At 41.4% G+C, this 22,522-nt stretch overlaps 1 protein-coding gene across 2 annotated transcripts in view; it reads right to left on the bottom strand.

Annotated features, from left to right (window-relative positions):
- SRGAP1 (SLIT-ROBO Rho GTPase activating protein 1) overlaps window positions 1-22,522 on the bottom strand; it is a 251,366-nt gene that overhangs the window by 46,014 nt on the left and 182,830 nt on the right. For both annotated transcript variants that reach the window (XM_058673470.1, XM_058673471.1), the window contains exons 7-8: window positions 11,634-11,855; window positions 9,201-9,302 (exon numbers count right to left, since the gene is read on the bottom strand). In XM_058673470.1, the coding sequence (XP_058529453.1) occupies window positions 9,201-9,302; window positions 11,634-11,855 (324 nt within the window). The remainder of the gene's footprint in view (window positions 1-9,200; window positions 9,303-11,633; window positions 11,856-22,522) is intronic.

The following is a 22,522-nucleotide window of genomic DNA, read 5'->3' as shown; positions in this document are numbered from 1 at the left end:
GAGGCCATGTCCCTAGGAAGTTGGGAATCTGTTCCGGGAGCAAGAGAGACAGGTAAACCATATCCTACATGACCAACCTAAAGGGAGGATGGATTTCTGCAAAAGCATCTTAAGGACTCAGTTGTGGCCCTCATGAATCTTCAATATCACCAGGCACAAATACATCAATGTGCAGCCTGATCAATGATCCCAAAGTCAACAAGCCTACGACAACACCACTCACATCGAGCATCCAGGCCACTGTGAGCACCCTGTGCCTCTCCCAAGTACCCACACTCTGTCCTCCCCAGACACACACACTGCCCTGATTTCTGACATCATGCATGCATATGATCCTTTTTTTTTTTTTTATCAATGTTATCCTACAGTATGTCTGATTTTTGTGTTTGCTTCCTTCTCAACTGTAGTGAGACCCATTCATTTCTGAGTACATGTCATCGCTGACTATTCACTGCAAAGCATAACACAATTCATTGATTTATTGATAGCTTGTTAGTGTTGCCTATCATGATTAACGCTGCTATGAGCATAATTGTGTTGGATCACACACGAGTAGCTTTGCTGCTCACAGAGTATGCCAGACTATTTTCTAGAATAAGGCTTGTGACTTACATTCCCATCGGAAGAACAGAATTCCTATAATTCCACGTTCTTACCAGCAGTTGGTTTTGTCAGTCTTTTAAAGCACTGTGTTGGTTTAAGGTGGTATCTTGTGTGGGTTTGATTGTGTGTGCCTCTCATAGATGAGGATGGACACACTGTCCCATGTTTGTTTTTCTTAAGTGGAAAGGCAGACTATGCAGATAGAGTTCCATGTTAACATCTTCTAGGTCTTTTTTATTTTTCTTTTAAACTTATCAAAGGTCATATTCCACCTTTGCTTAACAAATTATAATATAAAACAATGTTTTCATCTTTCTTCTACATAGTGTAGCATTTAGAAAAATCTGCATTTACTCCTACTGATTTATATGCTATTTTTATAACTAACTACAAAATACATATTTTTCTTTTTTTTTATAATCTATTTTATTGTGTTGTTGTTGACAATCTTTTCATAGTTAATTACAGTTAAAGAAAAAGAAAAAAAAGAAAAAAAAAAAGGTTCAGGGGGATAGGGAAGTGGGCAATACTATTATGTCCATATTGTTTCCATCTTGTATCTGAGGTAAAGGAGGATATTGAGGGAGAAGCCCCATCCGGTTTCCCGCCCACCCCGAGTCCCGGATGTGGGGCATGCTCTGAGATATGTATTTCTAACATTATTAGTTATTATTCTCTGAAGGGGTCTTCAAAAAGTTCATAGAAAATGTCTCTTTTTGAAATCACTTACTCATAGATTTCAACATTTTTTGCACCAAAACTTTCTTAGTTTGACTTTCTGAAAACTTTTCGAAGTAACTTCATACAGAATCCCTATTTATTTAACGTGATCTGTAATTCACTGATCACATCTTTGGTCTTCATTCCTTTCATTTTTAGAGCAGCTCTGAGTCCTTTTTAGTGAGAGTTTGTTTCTGTTGATTTGAAGGTTTATTTCTATTTCTCCGTCCATAGGCGTTTTCCCAGTTACCTTCTTTCGTGTACGGGAGCTCCAGCCGTACCTCCCATGGCTTCCGTGAGCCCACGAGACAGGAAGTCTGCATCAGCCTTGGCCTGAATCATGGCTTGGACTGCATCTGCTTTCTCTCCAGCTGCTTTTCAAGTTTTCTGTTACACCCATCTTTGGATTTTTATGGTGTCACCATTACATGTCAAAGTAAGGCTTTTAAACATATACATTGCCTGGAAATTTTTTCACTTCTTCCATCTGTGATATTTTTTCTGAGCTCTGCTAATATTTGGCCCTTAGCTTGTTCCGCTGTTAACTCTACATAATTTTTTCTCCTGGGGTTTAATTAGCATACAAACTTTACTGTATTTTCTAAACCTCTTTCTGGTCTCTTTCATATTTTTTATCCTCTATTTTCCATGCTGCATTAGAATTTGCTTCAATTGTTGTCTTCTGTGACAAATTATTCTGCAGCTACATTTAATCTGATGTTAAAAATATCAGCTGATATATCCATTGGCACCCTTTTTTTTTATACTGTCAAGGAAGTTTTAAAAAGACTAACAATTATTTGTTTGAAAGAAAGAAAAAGAGAGAATGAATGAATGAATGAAGAATCTCCACTCAATGGTCATCAAAGACCTGCAACAGTTGTGTCTGAGCCAGGATGCAGCAGGGAGGTCAAAACTTCATTCAGGTTTCCCATGTTGGTGGCAGGGACCTAAGTACTCAGTCTGTCACCTGCTTCCTCTGGGTGTGCATTAGCAGGAAGCTCCAAGTGACAGAAGATCTGGGGCTGAAACTCAGCCACTCTGGTATGGGATTTGGATATGGGATAGAACCACAGTCTTATGAAAAGAAAACTAGAGGTGGGAGCAAGATCAGGTACACACTTACAGACCACAGACAAAAAGAACCCAAACCAGCAATGCTGTTTTCCTCCTTTATCTCGGCTTCCTCATCAGAAGCAATAGTGTCAGGTCTAAGTTTGGAATTGTCGGGCCCGGCGGTGTGGCCTAGCGGCTAAAGTCCTCGCCTTGAAAGCCCCGGGATCCCATATGGGCGCCGGTTCTAATCCCGGCAGCTCCACTTCCCATCCAGCTCCCTGCTTGTGGCCTGGGAAAGCAGTTGAGGACGGCCCAATGCATTGGGACACTGCACCCGTGTGGGAGACCCGGAAGAGGTTCCAGGTTCCTGGCTTCGGATCGGCGCGCACCAGCCCTTTGCGGCTCACTTGGGGAGTGAATCATCAGATGGAAGATCTTCCTCTGTCTCTCCTCCTCTGTGTATATCTGACTGTAATAAAATGAATAAATCTAAAAAAAAAAGTTTGGAATTGTCAGAAGAATAAAGGATACGATGGAAGCCACCAGGCACTAAGCCCCAGGTTTCACGTCATCCCAAGGGATGTTCCCACTGAAAAATAACAACAGTTTCTGACTCACACAGCCATGGTAGTAAGTCACAGGGGAAATACAATGAGGCAAATATGAAACCGTAGCAGGAAAACATAGACAGGGTAGGTAGAAGGAGAAGGTAAAGACGTGACAGGGGACTCATGAACAGTCCAAGGAATCTATGTACCACAAGAGCTGCCGCCCAGGTGACTTGAACTCTGAGCTACAGATCATAACGAATGAAGAGTGATGGGTGACTGGCACTTTTGCCTTTTTTTTTTTTTATGCTCAAGACAGCATGATGCACAGGAGGTTGTTTGGGAGGTCTCAGTCTCCAAGGCACTGTATTAGTTAGCTATAGCAAACCAGACTGAGAGGTCTACACAAGAGTAATTTATTGTCTGGTAGTTCTGGAGACTAGAAGTTCAAGATCAAGATGTCAGCTGCCTTGGAGCCTTCCCTCTGTGGACTACAGGAGAAGCTTCTTATCCTGGCTTGCAGAATACTCTTATTTTTCAGTCTCTTCCTCTTCTTCCCTCAACCAGCCTCCCCCTTATTTTAGATTTTTCATTTCTTTGAAAGGTGAAGTTATGGGGAAGGAGAGGGGAAGGAAGAGAAAGAGAATTCAGAGAAAGAAATCTATCTAATGGCTCATTTTCCAAATGGCCACAGCTGCCAGGGTTGGACCAGGATGAAGCCAGGAGCCTGGAGTTTCTTTCAGGTCTCCCATGTTGGTGAAGGGGGTCCAAGCATTTGGGTTATCTTTCACTGCTTTCCCAGGGACAATAATTGGAAGCTGGACTGGAAGTGGAACAGCTGGGACTTGAACTAGTGTCCATATGGAATGCTGGAGAGACAGCTGAAGCTTAGCAGGCTACACCAAAATCAGAGCCTCTCCAAGTCTCTTTAGCTTGTCTTTCCTCTGTCTGTCTCTCCATGTCCAAATTGCCTTTTTTTGGCTCTTGCTTTTAAATAAGGATAGCAGTTATGGCAGATAAAGGATCATCTAATAATCTAATTTTATTTTGATGACATCTATAAAGACCATGTCTTTAAATAATGTCATATTCTAAAGTAAACTTGGAGGTATACATTCATGCCATAACAACATCCCATGATATTTGATAGCCCTGTGCCTTATCTGTTGTACATGATGAAGACCTATGCATCCTCTAAGATTTAGTATTCTTTGTTCTCAGCTTAACTGCTTCCTCCTTTGCCACACCTGACTTCAGATGGATTTCAACCATAAAACTGTATCATTTCATATATGTTAAACATGAGCAGCAAGGCACCATGGCCACATGAGCACACACACAGATAGACTGGGTTAACATCATGATTAATTAGCAAAGGATACAGAAACTGTCCAGGCAGGTCACAGAAGGCAAGCGTAACACCTTTCCAGGGCTGTCCCTTAGTCCTCACACTCTAGTGAGGGTGCAGATACTATGGCCCAGTTTATGCTTGGGCCAAGTATTACCAGCTCTGGAAAAATAGTGCTTTGTTTGCTACTCCACAAGGCGATTTTTGTGTGTGTGGGGGAGGTGGTGCAGGGAAGTGTGGTTCCATCAACATTTTTGAGGAATTACCCTAATAATCTGTATATATATTGTTGGGGCGATGTTTACAAACTGCTGGACTCTTGATTTCTGAAGAAATTTCCAGTCTCATTAATGACTCAATGGCATCTGAGAAAGGAAACAACATCACTGGCCAGGGCTCTTGGGATAATATTTCTGTCTTGAATTTTGTCTCCAAAAACCCCTTCTCCTGCAGAGTTCACCTTGATTCTGACTGACTGGCTCATCTGGCTGTACCGGATCCGGAGGATGCTCTCAGCAACATTACCCTTAATCTGATTTTCGCAGGTGCCTACCATACACAGTTCACAAGTCTATATGGAGGTCAAGAATAGTTTAAAAATATTTCTGTCACCAGTAGCAGGCCTGGAACACAGAAGGCTGTCACAGAAAGCTCCCTGAAAGAAGGGTTGAAACAGAAGTCATCTTGGTTTGAAACCCAGGGGTGCACACCCAGGTTCAGCACACACCAACTATGTGTACTCCCCGCATCCCGAGTCATCCTGAGCTGTCCTTCTCTTTGGGGGTGCCCTACCTTTTTTACATCCTTTCCAGAGAAGTATCCCCATCCTCCTTGGTATTCTTTTGGGTCAAGACCCTCCCTTGAGTGGGTTAAAGCTCATTTGAAACACAAAAATCTATGTGTATGTTGGTAGCACGAGATCCTATTTTCAATTTTGACCAAGATGGAACCATTTGAGGGCAGTTATCTCTCACTTCGGTGTTTACTGTTGTTTCCTCAGCAGAAGACTGAAGCTATGTCAGGGGACACTTGAATAAGGAAACATGAAGCTCGAGGGCACAGCAAAGCCCAGGGCAGCAAGTGCAATTCTCTGCTTACCAAGCTCCTCCACATCTTATTCCAAGTTTTAACAGAATTTGAAAATTCCCCATGAGGGATTCATCATGGATTTACAAGACCTGGGATTCTGCTGTGCTCTTCGCTGCTATGAAAAATTGGGGTGGGTGGGTGAAGGGATGGAGAATTCCGCCCTCCCCCCTAGGAAGGAGATGTAACAAAAATGTGTCAGCCTTCCCTTAATTACCCATGTCATGAAACTGCCTCAAATGTTTGCCTAAAGTTGTGCTCATTGTTGTTGAAAATATCTTGTGGAAGGAATATATTTCTGTAACAGTCTGAAAAGCTGCTGGTGGGAGACTTTAAACGGTGCTGCAAAAATGTATATGGGGTTGTCAGCTCATTAAGCACAGCTCAAGATGACTGAGGAATCAGACTTCCCTCATTTCATTCCCCTCAGGGGGACAAATCCACTATTGCTTGAGAAGGGCTAGTTGTCTCATCTGTGAGATGATTTTACCGATAATAGGGAAGTGACATGTTGACAAAGGCTGACAAACACTGGAAACCGAAATGGTCTGAAAATGGGGCAAACTACTTAAAAACAATGCTGTTCTAAAAAATAGGAAAGCATTATTTGCTGTGCTCAGTGTAACTCAGGTTTTTTCTGTTTTTGGTTGTATATAAAGAGAGCAAAGAAGGCCTCAAAGAAAAAGGAACATACTATCTTGACCTTTATTTTACAGGCTGATTTTGAAAGACAGTGAGAATGACCCTAAAACAGATGTTCCTAAGTCAAAGGTTAAACACAAACTGTAGGGACAGATATTGTGCTGGTGCAATGCATTAAGGCACTGCTTGGGTTGTCTGTACCCAACAATGGTGTGCTGGCTCGAGTCCAGGCTTACCTACTTCCAATGCAGCTCCTTGCACATGCACCTTGGAAAGCAGTAGATGATGGCCCAAGTGACTGAGCCTCCAACACCCTTATGGAAGACCTGGATTGCAGTTCCAGGTTCTCAGATTCAGCCTGGCCCTACCGCAGCTGTTGGGACCATTTGAGGAATGAAGCAATGGAAGTGAATTTCTTCCTTATAGCAGGGAAAAAGCACTACCCAGAGACCACAATCAGTAATGACAGCTGTGTTGCGTCCACATCTATTACTTACTATACTCATGCCAGCTAGACATTCACTGTCTTTGACTCATCTCAGTACTCCTATCCGTGATAAAATATCTGGATTGTAGAAGCACTCAACAAATATTTATCGTATTGAAATGAAGTGAACCACAGAACAATGCTGTCACTGAATTTCCAAAGGCTCTTGTCAATAGAACTTGAGCTTCTCCATCGCCTAGTAATCCCAGGACAACCTGGGGGATAACCAAAATGTCCCCCACTCCCAGGGCATCTGGATATATACTGAGAAATCTCATCCTCCTTCCACACTGAGGGAAAACATACTGATTGTCAAAAGTCTAACTTAAAACCCTACTTTCTCCAGGAACCCTGCTCCACGACAGCAAATTTTGTTTAGCGTCCAACAAATCACGAACCGTCAGTCATGCTCACAGGAAACATTAGGGGAAGTCACTTGATTGGCTGCTATGGCTCATTTAAAAAAATGCCCCCTCCAAAGGCATAGCAGTTTCTTTCAGATGACGAGATCCTGTGATTGTCCACCTGATGCCTTAGGTATTATTTATTATGGACGACAAACTCAAAAACCACAGAGGCCAGACAGGCACCATGAAAATACTCAGTCCTATGTAAGAAAATGGTGAGTTGAACCACCATTACCAAAGAATTCAAACATTTCAGCTCTCCATGATGCAATACAGGATTTGCCAGACTTTCTGTTTTGTTTCTTTTTAATAGGCCAAACCTTTCAGAGCCAAACAAAACAGGTCTGTGTGTTGTCAGTGTATAGCCTACTATTATCCTAGAGTCCAGAGACTGCTTTTCAAATAAAATAGGAGGATACAGCAGGTGAAAACAAAACAAGGAAGTCACTAGATAATAACAAACTGAAGATCTAGAAGAAGCCAATGTGTGCAGTGCAAGCAGAGTGCTTCTTTGTTTCTCAGGCTTCTCATCCAGCTTCCTGCTATAGTGCCCGAGAGGCAGCAGGTGGTGGCTGGAGTGTCTGCATTTCTGTCACCTGTGCGGAAGACCTGGATGGAACTCCTGGCCTTGGCCTGAGCCACTCTTCCTCCTCTGCTGTGGCAGGCACTGTGGGAGTGAAGCAGCAGATGGAAGCTCTCTTGCTCCCCATCCCTCTGTCTATCCCTCTCGTTCTCATATTCTGCCTTTCAAATAAGTAATTTTAAAGAAACAAGAAACAAACAAGCCTGAAGATCCAACAGTATCTGTAAATCACATGAGGAGAAAACACTACCTCAAGGAAGAATAGTATCTTTCTGTTGGAAGGGCTCATTAACGGATCTTGTTCCTAGGAGGCTACATGGGTTGCATTTCAAATATACAACCTTGAGTAAGGGCTGCTCTGCTTCCTCTAGGAAGAAAGGAGGCCAGACAGCAGCAATCGGATCAGGCCAAATTAATATCGGTACAGAAACATGTCATGCTTTGTCAACAGAAACAAACACGTATAACTTAAAATATCCCAGCAGGATTAAAATAAAAAAGAGAATTAAAATGAAGTTTGCCTGTTCACTTCAACAGGCTGCTGCAGTTTTTTTTTTCTTTTTTCTGTTCCACATTCCTTCCTTTACAGAACTATTTTGGGGAATACATTTCTATTGGGGTTGCCAATCAAAGGGCTCTCCCTGTGACTGCCACAATGTCTAGGCTGGCCAATCATAGAACCCACTTTCTTTTTTTTTTTTTTTAAAGATTTATTTTATTTTTATTACAAAGTCAGATATACTGAGAGGAGGAGAGACAGAGAGGAAGTGGAGCTGCCGGGATTAGAACCAGCAGCCATATGGGATCAAGGCAAGGACCTTAGCCACTAGGCCACGCTGCCGAGCCCAGAACCCACTTTCTAAAAGTAATGTTTGGCCCAGATGCACCAAGAATGAGGAATCAGCGCTGTTCTGGAGTTACATACCATGGAGTGAGGTAAGACGGGGAGCTCTAAAGGAGTATGTTGTCCTCAAGTTCTCCCCCAAATCCTATCTACACATATGAAGAAAATCATTTCAAAGTGAGCAACAGATTCTTGACCACATTAGCTGAACTCAAATCCACTAGCTGAGTCTACTCCAAACATTCAGCAGCATGCCAACTCTTCAAGTTGAGTGAACGGGACTTAGGTTTCTAAAAATTACAAGACAGTCTTGGACTAATACAACCAATGTTTGCCATTCATATTTTTATTTTAGGATCCAAGGGAGTTGATTTCTGAAACAGGCAGCTTAATCGTGCTTCCCAATTCAATGTATATTTATAATTCACATGTTATGTGCCATCTATTTAAATATAATAATGGTAAGAAACAAACATTTTTCTACTCTCATTCAAGGACTATGTCAAAATATGATGTCTGTAGTAATGACACAAATAATTCTGTGTGCAGTTCTCAGAATTTATAGAATACAGGAAAACACAAAGAAAAAGTATTAATTTCAAAGTTTTAAATCACTGTATTGGCCATTCATTACATTATCTTTTATTTTTGGACAAGTTAAATGGAAAAGTCTTGGGTAGGACTTATAATTTACAAAAAAAAAAAGCTATTAAATGTTTCCATTGCTGATAAAGTGCAAGCTCTACAAAGATGGCTGTCAAAGCCCTGAGAATTGAGCATGCCTGATGAAGGGGCTGCACTTTAGCAGTGCCTGTGTGTTGTAACAACTCTTCCCACCTCCCATGTAGGTTCAGATGGGGCAGAGCACATGCTTACCTCCTCATTCTCAATTTTGAGTGTGGCCAGTCGGGACTGCAGCTGTTGGTACCTTAACATGAGCTCCGCCTGGACTGGCTGCTGGGCGCTGACCTGACATACCTGTTGGAGAAGCAAGAAGTTAGTTACAAGTCTCCTAATTGGCCTCAAGGGCATGGGTCTTCCCTTCAAATGCTGTACATTTCACACTGATCCTACAATCTCAGTTACATGTTTGCTTTCAAATTTCAGCTTGAGAGCGCGACTTGGGGTGTAAACAGTAGGTTGGGTAAAGCACTATGAGTAGGTGCAGCTGTAGGAAGCACTGCTCTAGGAACGGGGTGGTTTGGGAGATGCAGCTCCTATACTGTAGACTTGCAGTCCTTGGATTCTTAATTATTTGGGTGGAGAGCAGCATGAAGGTCATATAGCTTACTGGTGAGTGAGGGCTCTGGAGGGGTAGCTGTGTTTGAATCCCACCTCTGCCACCTTTTTTTTTTTTATTATTCTTTACATAGTTAATTATGGTATAAAGATTCAGGGGCTACAGGGAAGTGGGTAAGACTTTTATGTCCATATATAGTTATCTTCTTCAAACATCACTTATAAATTTTTAAGAAACCATTTAAATGTACCAAAAAATAATCCTCAGAAATGTAAGTGACCAATGTTAGCATCTCTCAAGGGTCACTCCTTTATTAGGCAAATCACAAGATTTATCATAAACTCGAAGAGGCCACTTAGGCTTTGGATGTAAGATATTTTGGCCAAAGGCCCGGCGTGGTAGCCTAGAGGCTTAAGTTCTCACCTTACACGCACTGGCATTCCACATGGATGCGAATTTGTGTCCCAGATGCTCCACTTCCCATCCAGCTCCCTGCTTGTGGCCTGGGAAAGCAGTTTAGGATGGCCCAAAGCCTTGGGACCCTGCAACCGCGTGGCAGACCTGGAAGAAGCTCCTGGCCTTAGACTGACTCAGCACTGGCTGTTGTGGCCACTTGGGGAGTCAACCATCAAATGCAAGATCCTTCTTTTTGTCTCTTCTTCTCTTTATAAATCTGATCTGTCACAAGAGGGAGCTAGATTGGAGGTAGAACAGTCAGGACATGAACCAGTGTCCATATGGGATGCTGGCGCATGCAAGGCGAGGACTTTAGCCACTAGGCTATCACACAGGTTCAAAATAAATGAAAATTTTTGAAAGATATTTTGGCCATGAATTCTATTTTGGAAAAGACCAAAAATGAGAAGTTATTACAACTGCACCAGAAACATCTTCTTCTCATCTTGCACACTAGAGAAATGCTGTTGGCTGACCAGTGTTCCACTTGTGGGGTTTCTAATTGGCCATCCAAATAAGTGAACGACTCACTTGGTGAAAACAATAAGAAAACCATGAACATCCAACTGAAGCTTTTTCTGTGACATTTTATCAATCCATGTTTAGCATTTTTACGATGGAAAATTAAAGCAGCAACCGATGATTTGCAAGACATACTACTATTTGCAATGAGTCACTCATCTTGTTAGTCAAAATTCAAAATGACAGCATAATTCCTCACCATTTATTATCAGGTAATTTGCTCTATTAAATAAAATTAAAATTGCATTAGAAAACAACAGGTATATATTTGTATTGATCAAATCCCCATGTATGAGTTTTAACACATTAGGACTGTTTATATGTGTACAAGTTAACTTCAAAAAGATCACTGAAAATGGAACTAAAAGATATTTTGTGGGGCAAGAAAAATTTTCAAAATTCATGAATAGCTTTTCATAATATACATTTTCCATGAACTTTAAGACCCTTATATGCGTGGATTTCAGGTTTTTTTAACAGTAAAATAAACTGAATTTTTAAATTCAATTTTTTCATAAACTACGCAAAGTTCCTCATGTACCTTAGTGTATTTGGTGTCTATGAAAAACACATAACTAAAACAAAATCTTCCATGAATATTATACTTACATCTATTTTTGTAAAATAATGCCATTACCATAAGCTCAATTAAATTTTAATCTGTTTTATTTTGCATAGGTAGAACACAAAATGTTATATAGCAGGCTCTGTTAGCTGTTTCTTATTTTCTTCCTGCCTATAGATAATAGTATCAACAGCTGCAACTCGTAAACAGTTTTAAATTTTGGGGGGGGGATGGTGTAAAATATGATAGAAAGTTATATTCACATGAAAGAATCTGAGACAGATCTATATTTTCTAATAGACATGTGAGAGCTTACCCTCAGGCAAGCAAGCCCGTGCTTTGAACTGTTTGGATGCCACAGGAATTCGTGTATTGGACCCTCGCTTTAGAATGAGATAATGGTGAATCTCAGCAGAACACAGAGTAAAAAGCCAGTGCAGGGGCGGGGTCAGACAATGGGCAGTAACAAGCAAGCAGAGAGCCAGGTGTGCAGTGGACTCCACAGATGGAAACATCAGTTACTGACCTCGTCGCCCATGTGAGACTGAAACTCAAACTTGACCGGGGGGCAGAAGGCAGCAGGGTACATCTCCAGGAACCTCTGCTTGTCGCTCCTGGGCTCCAAATTGTCCACAGCGTTCTCGATGATGTCTAAGCCTTCGTGCCGGGAGGCTTCCAGGTTGTACTCGGCGGAGAGGTACGTCCTCAGGGCTCTGTTCAGACTCGCATGGTAGCCAAGATCACAGCACTTCAACAAAGACCAACATAAACACAATCAACTTTACAGATGTTACCCTGTCACAGAAGGCCCTGGAAGGAATGTTCACAACAGGCCAATCTATACAAGGTAGATGGGTGGTTGTCTAGAGGCTGGAGGGATTGAAGGATTGGAGGGCCATAGCTGAGTGGTATAAGATTTCTTCTTGTGGTAATATAAATGTTCTAGATTTGTTGTGGTGATGGATAACCAACTCTGTTAGTATAAAAAGCAATTGTGAAATTTTAATGGCTGAATTGCATGGCACAAAAATGATATCTTAAAGTTAGAAGAAGCAAAATAAAATAATTAAAAAGAAATGATAAAAAATAGCATTGAATCTCATTCATGTACTACTGAGATTGATAGGACGATTCACCAAAAACCTTCTAGGCTGCAAATATACTGAGTATTTTGGATTTGCATATTTTATTGAAGACTCAAGAACAATATGTACTCTTTCAAAAGAACGAATTTGAATCTGCCAAAATAGCCCATGAATGCCTTTCTTCTTTATCCTCAGAATAAAATTCTTAAATGAGAAATGAATGCCAGAGTCTTCTCATTGAATTTCTTTAGTATTCCTTGGAACAAAAAAACTTGAGATTCACAACTTTTTATTAACTTTCACTCATATTTAGATTTATTTTTTCATGTTTTATTAAAAAAAATTCTGGAAATCTATCAATTATTGACAGAATTTGTAATTGTACAGAAAAAATAATACACACCCATTAAAGCAAAAAATGTGTTTTTTTTTTCAAGATTTAGTTTTTATTTTTATTGGAAAGTTAGATACACAGAGGAGGAAACAGAGAAGAAGTTTCATCCAATGGTTCACTCCCCAAGGGGCCACAATGGCTGGAATTGATCCATTCCAAAACCAGGAGCCAGGAGCCTCTTCCATGTCTCTCACGTAGGTACAGGGTCCCAAGGCTTTGGGCCGTCCTCCTCTGCTTTCCCAGGCCACAAGCAGGGAGCTAGATGGGACGCAGGGCCATTGGGATTAGAACTGGGCTCCATATGGCATCCTGGCGTGTGCAAGGCAAGGACTTTAGCCGCTGGGCCATCTTGCTAGGCCCTTGGGACCCTGTACCCACGTGGGAGACCCAGAAGAGGAACCGGGCTCCAGGCTCCAGATCAGCTCAGCTCTGGCTGTTGGACCTGCTTGGAGAGTGAATCATTGGACGGAAGATCTTCCTCTCTCTCCTCCTATCTGTGAATCTACCTAATAAAAAAAAAAATAAATCTTAAAAAAAAAAAAAGAAAACGAGGCCATCCTTTTATTGTTATAACAAACTTCAATCAATTCAATTTCATTCAACTCACTGATCGGCCAGGTGCAAGGCTCTAATAATATAAAGACTCAAGCATTGCAAAATGTCTCGTCCTGGAATGTGAAGGTAAGATGCTCATCATTTTGTTATTAAAATAGTAGTGGAAGAGGCGCAAAGGAGATATCCACAAGGACGCCAACTCTGGGATCGTCCCTTCTGAAGGAGCATCAGCCATCACTATCTGGCCCTTAGAAACGTGGAGCTCACTAACTATGCTTGACTGCCCAGGTTTTACAATGATTACATTTGGGATTTTTAGGTACAAGTATTCTAAAATCTTGCTTTCCATAGTTTGATCTGTCACCAGAGAACTTGTTGTGTTCCCCAAGAACTTCATGGAAATACAAAACTCTCAGGTCCCACTTCTGCTCAATGCAGAGATTCCAGTTCAGAAAGGATCCAGAGGCAGGTGCTGGGCTTTATGGGGTGGGAGGATGCTGCCTTCTTCTCCAGGAGTGCTTGGGTTCATGCCCTGGCTCAACTCTTGATTCTAACTTTCTACTAAGGTGCCCCCTGGGAGGCAGTGGGTGATGGCTCCAACACGGGAGACGTGGGGGAGTTCTCAGCTCCTGGCTTTTGTCTGACCCAGCTGTTGCAGGTGTCTGAAGAGGGAAACAGCCCAAGGAAGCTCTGTGTCTGCTTGATTTTGTCTTTCTACCTCTCCAAGAAAGAAAAAATAAAAATTAAAATTAAAACTCTGAAGGTGAGTCATTTTCTCATTAAAATGCCTGAAAAGCACTGCTCTGAAATACTCAACAGGATCCTGCAGCTCTGTCCTTTGGGGGATGCTATTTCCCCATGTGGCCAACAGGACTCTGTAAAAGATTCCTTGATTAGAAAAATCAGAAGGAAACGTGACGGACACAGCCCTCCGTCTCATCACTAATACATTTCCAGTGGAATCGGCTGCCCTCACGTAGAGAATGACTCATTTTCGGTTAATTTAGAAATTCTAGTCTCAGATGACTAAGATAACAAAGTCCTCTTTTATTCCTCTTGCTCTGAAAAACCCATAATAGTTCTATGAAACATAGGAGAAGACTGAAAAGTTACTGTATCTCTCAATAACACCCTTTTTTATGAAAACACGAATTTGAAAAGGAAACGGCTTCAATTCTTTCAGATGCGCCAATGCTTCAAAAACAACCTACCATTGCAAATGAAGACAGATCCGATTTGATTGTAAGGAAGCAGATGAGAAAAAGTGCTTTATTTTATGAGTATTGATCCAAACAAGACTTAATGAGAATTTGAAATTGAGAGAAAAGAGACAAGCCACAGAAAGGCCTTTATTCTCCCCAACAAAAATTGAGTCTCTTACAGTTAAAGAAAAGGGACAGAAGGAAAAAGAAGAAGCAAAACAAAAAAGAAAGAAAAAAAGAATCTAACCAATAAGATAACTAATTTGGAGCTCTGAAAAATACTAAGTTTTCATTACTCCCAGATTTGAGCAGTTTACTATTCAAAATTCTAAGTGTGACTTCTTTCAAGGCAACAAACATGTTTCTATAGCTGGTGAGTCCACGCAAGCTACCTAACAGCCAGGGAGGAGTCTGTGTGTGGCAGCAGAACACACACCAAGGCTCTGCAGGCATCGTTTGAACAGAGTGCTCTACGTAGAAGGTTTCTGTGATAGGTCTAATGGGAAATTTTCTTTCCTGACCTTACAGTGTTTGCTAGTCTATAAGGTCACTTAACTGGCATGATTTTGTTACTTCTGATAAGGAACATTCCTATGCTCGAAGGCATTTTGAATTTAAATAAGAAACAGTGAAAACATTGTCCTTCAAGGTCTCCTGAGATAACCAGGCCAGGCACAGGATCATTTTCCCTGCCCTAAACGAGAAGCTGAAATGACACTGGATATGTTAAGATTCAAGATGCTTGGTTAAAAAGGTCTAAAGTAATTCTATGAAGCTTATGAATTATTAATGAGGATATGAAAAGCTAGCCTCTCTACAAAGAGTTGAGTTATAACCCAAGTAGTTCTAATGATGAAAAAACATAAGAAACCAATGAAATATGGAACCATGGAAACAAAGCGGTGTTATTCTGATGGAAAACAAAACTTTGAATGAATAAAATTATGGACTATGCATTAAAACTTGGGAGGAAACTATTGGAAGCACAAAGTTTTTCTGGTTCTTTTCTTTTTTTTTTAAATAATATCTGAAGAACTGACGAGGTATCAGTTTAATCATCACAGTGTGCTAATTTCCTTATGCAAAAGGATTGTAAATAATATGAAAATGAAGATGAAATCCAAGTGTTGAGCATCAGAATAAACATTCGTCTTGTCCTCAGGGCTGGGAGTCAGTAGAAGTAAGCACATTAGGGACAAGTGGATCACAGCTATTCAAGGAGGCAATTATTATTATTATTTTTTTTTTTTGGCAAAAAAACTGAAAGTGGGGTGCCAAGTTTGCTCCTGATACGATACTTGGCATAATGGACCTGCATGGACAAAAAGGGCAGTGTTTTTGTTTGCCGACCATACTCTTGTTCACCAAGACAGCCTGGCAAGCGCCTGCAGGGCAGCCCCAGGCTCCCCTGTGACTCCAGGGTTCAGCAATTGGACAGTGGAGGCTGTGTGCTATTTCATTTCTTGACTGTGGCCTCTGCCTCCCAGGCCACTTCTGGAGACTTTTCTCCTGGCATTTAGTAAGCTTGGCTTTGATCATTCTAGGGCCAACTGATCCAGGATAAAGGCTGCTCATGCCTTATTTTGAGACTTTCAGAAAAATAGTACATTACAAGCAAACTGACCCTAGGTAGCATCCCTTTGGCCACAAATAGGCCAGTCCAGAACTTATACATCAGCAGTGAAGCAAAGTAGTTTCCTTCTGAGCAGCTCTCCCTTTGACTTTATTAGTTTCCTCTCCCACCACTTAAGTGCCTTACTCAAGAAATTACAAACACATTTTTGAGTGCATTACTGGAATCCATCTTGCAATACTTGAATCCAGATGTCCAAAACACTGCAGCAACTTTCACACACCTGTCTCCATGTCTGGGTTCCTGTGATCCGCAGAAAGTAATTTAATTCTTGCTGTTATCTTAACAACCAGAACTCAGCAGTTAGCAAAAATTGTTTTTGTATTTCTTTTGAGCAGTGAAAAGGTCAAAGTGGAACATCTGTGTGATAGGAGCGGATACGAAGTAGGAGAAAACCTGAGGTTGCATAGGCCTGAGCCAATGAGTAGGCTGAACAATCATTTGCTGCCTAATCCAGCTTACACCCACCCTACACATTTTCTTCCAAAGAGCTGCTCTCAGACCTGTTTTCCTTAGACAAAACAAAGCTAGCCCAAATAAATACAGACCAGATGGTAAATGCAATGGACAAAGTTAAGAGGTGCGAGGAGCAAGGGGTGTTAGCAACAGTACTGCTGTATGATACATGCCAGTTGAGGTGCAGAGAAAAGGGGTCTCGCAAAGCTTGGGAAGAAAGAGTATTCCAAAAGCACGAAGGCCCCAAGCCTGACACTGCAACAGAAAGCAGTCCAATGCCCTTGAGCTTGGGGAGAAAGGGGAAACTGCAGGCGCAGCGGTGAGCACCAGTTCACACGCGCTCTTGGTGAACAGCTTGGATTTTATTCCCACGACGATGGGAGTCCTTTGGGGGATTTTATACAGGGACTGACAGGTTTGCTTGGACTCCAGCTGGGCGGGAAGGGCGTGGAGTTTTGGTAGATGTGAGTGGAACTGGTACATCTCAGGCAGCTACTGTAAGGCAGCAAGAGGTGGAGAGGCTCTGTCTGGAGGCTGCAAATGCAGGTGGTAAGAAGAGGCCAGCCGTAGGGCACTTAGGAGATGGATATGGTGGGATTGGCATATGCATTTATTAGTGGGGAATGCAGAAACCGAGTTAGTTTTTTTGTTTGTTTGTTTGTAAAACTGGGAGAAAAAGAAGGTGATGTTTTCAGGGGTATCAAAACTGGGTTAGAAGAAGTTTGTGTTGTGTGAGGAGTGGGAGAAAAATGGATCTGAAAGCTATATTGTGAGTGTTTTAGTTGCTCCAGATGCCTGTCAGACATCGGGGTAGGGACATCCAGTATGCAGGTGGACACACAACCTGAAGTCCCGGAAGATAAGCAAGGCTGAAAATAGGAACCTAATATCAGATGATATTTAAGGCAAGGGATGAAGCAAAGACAGAAAGCTGAGGGTGGAGCCCTTGATGACTTGGCCTGCAGCATTCAGAGGTCTAGGCAGCAAGGACAGATGCTGGAGACCAGAGAGCAGATTATGCTGCAGAAAGAAACCAGGTGAGTGCAGCTTCTGATATGCCAAGGCTCATCACACTGCTACTGGAAGGAAGTTTAAATGCCAATTACTGCAGTCATCTATCTCATTTTAGTTTTTAAACACCCTATCACAATGAGATGAAAACATGCCTAAATCAGTTTACATGATCACTATAATATCCTAACTCATTTAACATGATCTCTCTAATCTTCCTAGGAGTTCAGGTCTAATGGGGAATACAGTATTATAATTTGGTAGGTCTTCATGGATAAATTTTAATACCATTATGTATGCAGGAAAATCAAACTAATTAAGAAAACCCTGAACTCTGAATAAGTTGCTTTTTAATTAAAGGCATGTCCTGAGAGACAAAAGATGCTCAAGGTTTTAGCATAGCTGATTACTCAGAAATGATAAAATAGAGATGGCATGTAATACATGATGCAATCTAATTTCAACCTCATTCTGCATGAATGGCCAATAAAACACATGTGACTGATATCTGTACAAAGCAAATTGGCTAGAACAAGAGAGTACTACTCCCTGTCAATATTTCACAATAGTAGAAGAGATTTAACCTACAAGCTCCAAAGCGACTTGCAAACTTTCATAGGGAGAAATTAGAGAGCTGAAACTGTACTGCAAAAAAAATGATGATGCTTTGTGATTACTGGGCAAGTACTTTAGGGCATAGTACCAACAGAATTTTACTGCTGTGGACTCCGTTTCTCTGAAGGCACCCAAGGATGTGGAGCTGGCTCTGAAAAAAGGCTCCATAAAGAATAGCACCATCTTAAAACCAGCTTTGCTTCCTTTTCAATTTTTTTTTTTCATTTACTTGAAAATCAGAGACTCTGATCTTTGATTCATGCTGTGTTGAGAGGACAGAGCAGCAGGACGCTGGAAGGGAAGGCAAAGCTGAGACTCTCTGCCAGGCGACCCAATGCTGGCGGCCAAGGGTCTCCAGCTGCAGCACGTGCCTCCCCGCTTCCAAATTAGCTATTTTAAGAATTGCCAGTTTACAGAGTGGTGAATTTGATTATAAAAGGATACTTCAAAAGGTTTATGAGAAACAAAATTAAAAGATGTTTATTCTCATGCAAAACTTATTCAAATGCAAGCATAAGTTTTTCCTAATATCCATTTTCCCTGAACTTTCTGGGGACCACTTATGTGAACAGATTAAAATTGGTTTTCCACCAAAATAAACTTAGTTTTTAATTAAAGTTTCCATGAAGTTTTTTGAAGCACGCTTATGGCTCTGGGAATCTTGGCATTAAAATTTGTACCCGGCTCTCTTTTCTCTTAGCAAATCATAGTTACTTGAAATTCTTAGCTTTCAGTTACAAGTTTTTGTTGTCTATATTAAATTTCTTCTGGTTGTGGGCCTGGCATGGTAGCTTAGTGGCTGAAGTCCTCGCCTTGCACACACCAGGATCCCATATGGGCGCCAGTTCTAATCCCAGCAGCCCTGCTTCCCATCCAGCTCCCTGCTTGTGGCCTGAGAAAGTAGTCAGGACGGCCCAAAGCCTTGGGTCCCTGTACCCATGTGGGAGACCTGGAATAGGCTCCTGCCTTTGGATCGCCTCAGCCCCAGCTGTTGCGGCCACTTGGGGAGTGAATATATGGATGGAAGATGTTGCTGTCTTCTCTCTGAATATATGACTTTCCAATAAAAATAAAAAATGAATCTTAAAAAAAAATTCCTTCTGGTTGTAACATCATGATTCTCACAAATTAGTAAGATACAGGTTCAACTACGCTTAATATTGGATATAAAAATGATCAGAGATATAAATTTACTACCAGTTTTCTTCTTTACTCATACCTTTATTCCCCCAAACCAGCAAAACTGTCTTCAGCCAATCTTCACAACATATTTCTTATGGTTACTACTTACTCTTTTAGATGACGGAACAAAACCATAATTTTGTGAGTATGAAATTAATTATTCCAAAGTATGAGATCATTGTTCTGCATACTAAAATCTACCTTGGACTTTGAAATAGAGAAAAAGGCCTCAGAACAGCATTTTAAGTCACACTCAGGCTAAAGTAACACTTGCTTCATTCTAAAAAGCAAGGGTCAGTAAACTATTGGAAGCTAAATCTAGTGCACCGCCTGAGTTGGTCAAATCTGATGGCCACACATCCATGTTCATTCACTTACTCATTTGTGTGTGGCTGCATTTGTGCTGGAGTTGAACAGCGTAGCACAGAGCACATGGCTCAGAAATGTGGGAAGTTTATGCCCTGTGGCTCCTCACAGAAGTTTATCAACCTGGCTGTACCATTTATATTCATTATAATAATTACACATGAACTGATAACAGGATTGTAAGAGAGTTGATGGAGAATCTTAAAGGAATTCAAAAGTAGAAATCACAGATAATTCACAATGGGAATCATCCAGGTAAAGGCAGACTACTGGAAACTTTATGGATGGATAAATTGCAGTATATTAAAACACTCTAGATTAACACTCTTAAGGGTTGAAGATATCATTTCTAAGACTACTCCCTTTTATAATATATAAGAAATGCCATATTTGCAGAAAAGTTCAAAGTATATATGCTCCTCTTAAATAAGTGAAATATTGCTATTATTTTAGCAATTCCACGTCTTCCTCTACTCTGCACGAAAAATAAAAAAGAAAGAAGGAAAAAAGAAAAGAAAGAAAGAAAAGAAAAACAAAAAACCACTTCCATTCTCCTTAAAGATAATTTGGTATTCAGAGAATGGAGAAACCTCTAAACATTCTTTAGCATACACTATTTAAATATGATAAGAAATGAACCCAAATGATATCACCCAAATGATAAGAAATGAACCGGCACCAATATGGGATCTCAGCAGATGCAAGGTGAGGATTCAACCATTAGGCTATAGCACTGGGCCTACGACATCAGATTTCAACAGCTGCCAGCGCTATGGCACAGCTGGATATAGCTACTGCCCGCAATGCTGGCATCCCAAGTAGGTGTCAGTTTTGAGTCCTAACTGCTCCACTTCTGATCCAGTTCCCTACAACTATGCCTGGGAAAGCAGCACAGGATGACCCAAGTCCTTGGGCACCTGCATCCACACAGGAGATTGGAAAGAAGCTCCTGGCTCTGGGCTGGCCCACCACTGGTTATTGGGGCCATTTGAGGAGTGAACCAGTAGGAAATACTTCTCTCTGTTTCTTTCTTTCTGTAACTCTTTAAAAAAAAAAAACTTAAAAAAGAAAGACAGGTGAAGAAAGAGAGGAGAGGAAGGGAGGGAGGAGGTAAAGAGAAGGGAGGAAGGAAGACAAGGAAGGAAGGGCAGATGATGATGTACTACAGAACTATTGTAGCCCAAACAGTATGACACTGGCGTAACAACACGCCCATAGACCAATGAAGCAGGATAGAGATCCCAGAAAGAAACCCATGCTTCAAAAGCAGTGCCCAGAGAAGAGTGTCTTCCTTCAGCAAGTGGTGATGGCAAAATTGGATGTTCATGTGCAAAGACTGAAAGTCGTTGCTCCCTGCCCTCAACCCTTTCATCCCACACAGAAAATCAACTCAAAACGGATCAAAATCCCACGTCTAAGACTTGAAACTATGAAATTAGGAGAAGCACTTAAAAACATTACATTGTACGCTAAAAGTGCTTAAAAGTAAGAAAATGGACAAGTGCCCACCATAGTTGTGCGTTTTGGCTGTCTAAAGGTGTCCCCTTCAGGACAAAGCAGCCCTGAATCAAGATGAGTAGGAAACGATCCCAGCAGGCACATCTGTGTTACATAAAAAAGAATTCAAACATCATTACTTTTTTAATCCTCAATATCAAGCTTTAGAATCCTGACACTTCTATCCAGCTCCCTGCTGTGGCCTGGGAAAGCAGTGGAGGACAGCCCAAAGCTTTGGAACCCTGCACTCTCTTGGAAGACCTGGAAGAAGCTCCTGGCTTTGGATCAGCCCAGCTCAGCTCTGGCTATTGTGACTACTTGGAGAGTGAACTAGTGGATGGAAGATCTCTCTGTCTCTCCTTCTCTCTGTAAATATGACTTTCCAGGGCCCGGCGGCGTGGACTAGCGGCTAAAGTCCTCGCCTTCAACGCCCCGGGATCCCATATGGGCGCCGGTTCTAATCCCGGCAGCTCCACTTCCCATCCAGCTCCCTGCTTGTGGCCTGGGAAAGCAGTCGAGGACGGCCCAGTGCATTGGGACACTGCACCCACATGGGAGACCCGGAAGAGGTTCCAGGTTCCCGGCTTCGGATCGGCGCGCACCGGCCTGTTGCGGCTCACTTGGGGAGTGAATCATCGGACGGAAGATCTTCCTCTCTGTCTCTCCTCCTCTGTGTATATCTGGCTGTAATAAAATGAATAAATCTTTAAAAAAAAAAAAATGACTTTCCAATAAAAATAAATCTTTTTTAAAGAATCAATTATAAAGTATATTTTTAAAAACATCCAGATAGAAAATTAATGCTTTTAGCTATTGTAGTTACCAAAGGGGGATCCCATTAAGCAGGATTAATTGACCTGAAGTGCTCAAAAATCCTTTCCAAGTTGTTATTCCCCTCTAGCTTGCATTATGGTACTTTCAGAGAGAATGTTGCTGACGGAGTCTATTACAGCTCAGATGTTGCTGAGTTCCAAAGTAGTATATTTCTTAGTTTAATAAACTTCAAATTTGAGAAATTTGATGTAGAGGGAAAAACTTCCATGAAAATCAGAGCTACCTCATTCTATTAAGTGTGATTCCACTATTGGTGGTTAAACAGATGTTGTCACCTGCTTTAGGAAGACTTAATGACATCAGCTGGATGTATTCTGCTGCAAAATGCTTAACTCAAATTCATCAGGCTACTACATAATATTCACTTGGAAGAGAACAGAGCGCCAGCGTAAATGACAGATGAGGAGGTAATCACATGAATGCCAGGCATTCTAAGAAACAACCATCAGTGCCTCTTCAACAAGGTACTTGGCTAAAAAAACAAAAACGCTTAAGAGCTATAGAATCCATGTACAGCAGGTGATCCTCTGCAGGGCCTGATGCAGTCACACCGACAGTGAAGGACTTCCGTGATCACAAATGGAA

The sequence above is a fragment of the Ochotona princeps genome, chromosome 15 (genome assembly GCF_030435755.1).
Source record: "Ochotona princeps isolate mOchPri1 chromosome 15, mOchPri1.hap1, whole genome shotgun sequence".
NCBI classification, from domain to species: domain Eukaryota; kingdom Metazoa; phylum Chordata; class Mammalia; order Lagomorpha; family Ochotonidae; genus Ochotona; species Ochotona princeps.
The sequence above is the reverse complement of the archived record's forward strand: the minus strand, read 5'-3'. Positions and strand labels throughout refer to the sequence as shown.